Consider the following 1,971-nt stretch of genomic DNA (forward strand, 5'->3'; position numbering starts at 1 on the left):
GTGAGAGCTCCGACGAGCAGCGAGTTGGAGACACTAAGAGCTAAAGTGGTCTTGTGCTTTGAGGCTGCAGCGACTGCAACCGGGTGCACAATGAAGACAGAACCTGTCGGGAAAATATACAAGAACGTCGTCTGTAACCCAATTCTTGGGAAAATGTACGAGCAAAACTATCGCCAGTTGGGCGTGACTGATTATGAGTACTCTGGCGATTTGACGGCTTCGACTGATTTTGGTAATTTTTCGCAAGAAGTCCCCGGGCTTCATCCTCGTTACTGCGTGGGTGGAGGGAAAGTGGCAACTCATAGTCCTCCATTTGCGGGCGTGGCTAACACTCTAGAGTCTCACGCTAAGACTTTACTGGTTGCAACAACTCTGGGCATGACTTGTGTTGATGTGTTGAAGGGAGGGGAGAAATTGCTGAGTGAGATAAAGGAGGAATTTGATAAACAAATGGCAGCTTTAAAGTGATGTAATATCACTGTTATTAATTCATTGACTTGCTGAATAATAAATATTGCATTGATAATTTGCTGAATATAAATGAAAAACAAATAATAATAATTAAAATAATAATATAATAATTAGATTGTTATTGCAAAGTTTCATCACCTTCTTCAACATCTTTCAAATTTAATACTTCAACAATTCCACTACCTTTATAAAAATAAAGAATAAATAAATCAAAGGTTATCACAATAGAACTTCAAATTACCTTTAGTGTCTCCTCTCACTATCTCATCGATCTCTCGAAATCTTCCAGGATCAATCAGACATACCTAAACACACATAAATCATTAATAATTTTATTAAAAATGAAATCTGCATTGTTAACTTACAATTTCTAACTGTGGTCTCCAGTCCTCTTGCTCCACACTGGCTAATAGACCAACTATCTTCTCTCTTACTTTCCTTGCTTCTTTAACTGGTAGGACTAACTTGAGTCTCATCCTTGCCCTCTCCAGAGGCATGTGATCTTTTAATAACCTAATGACATCTAAAGACTAATGAAGAGAGAGGGAGAGAGAAGAACTTAAAAGAGAGAAACTCGGGCAATAGAATACAGATAAGACATTTTGAATAGGAAAGTTTGTCTGTCATACAGAGGCGTCCTTTATGTGGAGGTTATTTTATACAATAAGGAATGTAATTGGTACACTAGGTGCTGTCCGTTAAATGGAGGTGTACGCTATAGAGAGTGTCCATTAAGAGAGGCTATACTGTACTGCTATTTATCCTTTACCTGTTGCTTGGCACTTCTGGTCGGTTTAACAGCATAATGTACGTCCTTCATGGCCCTCTCAATCATCCCTACAGTATAGGGTCTCTTGGTGTCTGGATTGACGCATTTATCGGCAACAATGGTTGATATATCACGAAATAATGATTCTAATTGAGACTGACGCTCTCTTTCTGATATCTGTAACTCGCCTTTGCTTAATATCTGATGGAAAAAGAGAGAGGGAGAGAAGTATGAGGATGTTTGTAGTACTATTACTAATTTCTGACTTGCATGTACATTAATGACATTAAAATTTTTATGGGCATTCATAGTAAAATTTTGAGCACAACCAAATCACTTAACAGTTCACCTCTTTGGGTAACGTACAGTTTTACAAATTTCCGTTTGATCTTCAGTACCAAACGCAGAGACAAGATCGTCTCTCTTTGCCACCTGCCCCTTTGACACATTATTAAACACAGTATGAGTCTGCAAGACTTCATCAATATCCTTCTCACTGGAATAAAGAGTAGTGACAATGATACAACAGCTGATTAATTCATATGCATACAATTTATTAATTAAGTACAATTTATTCATTAATGTTGTAGTAAAATTACAATACGTTAACATTTTAATTTATCACAAATCATAATTAATGACTAACACTTTGTTTCTCCAAGATACGACCTTGTTCTTGTAGCAGGCAATCTCAAATCTCTTGCCTCCCTTTTTCATACGAACAATGGCAA

General features: G+C 37.2%; 2 protein-coding genes across 2 annotated transcripts; one reads left to right on the plus strand and one right to left on the minus strand.

Annotated features, from left to right (window-relative positions):
* The first annotated feature begins 7 nt into the window (after positions 1–7).
* LOC105315308 (peptidase M20 domain-containing protein 2-like) lies at positions 8–548 on the plus strand. Its single transcript, XM_011409905.2, has one exon. It carries the CDS (start codon positions 91–93, stop codon positions 466–468), a length of 378 nt encoding a protein of 125 aa, XP_011408207.1. The 5' UTR covers positions 8–90; the 3' UTR covers positions 469–548.
* Positions 498–1,965, minus strand: LOC100633785 (ribosome maturation protein SBDS-like). The gene is made up of 6 exons (XM_011409906.2): positions 1,887–1,965; positions 1,607–1,736; positions 1,241–1,441; positions 837–1,001; positions 713–776; positions 498–654 (listed from the first exon to the last, which is right to left on the minus strand). Exons 1-6 carry the CDS (start codon positions 1,955–1,957, stop codon positions 590–592), a joined length of 696 nt encoding a protein of 231 aa, XP_011408208.2. The 5' UTR covers positions 1,958–1,965; the 3' UTR covers positions 498–589.
* Between the last annotated feature and the right edge of the window lie 6 nt (positions 1,966–1,971).

The sequence above is a fragment of the Amphimedon queenslandica genome, unplaced genomic scaffold (genome assembly GCF_000090795.2).
Source record: "Amphimedon queenslandica unplaced genomic scaffold, v1.1 AMPQUscaffold_11013, whole genome shotgun sequence".
Lineage (NCBI taxonomy): Eukaryota > Metazoa > Porifera > Demospongiae > Haplosclerida > Niphatidae > Amphimedon > Amphimedon queenslandica.

Bases quoted from the DNA above. Each gene is read 5' to 3' on its own strand.
- LOC100633785 (XM_011409906.2), bottom strand. From the start codon at position 1,957: ATGAAAAAGGGAGGCAAGAGATTTGAGATTGCCTGCTACAAGAACAAG. The intron at 1,737-1,886 runs GTTAGTCATTAA...TCTTTATTCCAG, and splicing joins GTATCTTGGAGAAACAAAGT to TGAGAAGGATATTGATGAAG. The intron at 777-836 runs GTAAGTTAACAA...ATGTGTGTTTAG, and splicing joins GGAGACCACAGTTAGAAATT to GTATGTCTGATTGATCCTGG.
- LOC105315308 (XM_011409905.2), top strand. From the start codon at position 91: ATGAAGACAGAACCTGTCGGGAAAATATACAAGAACGTCGTCTGTAAC.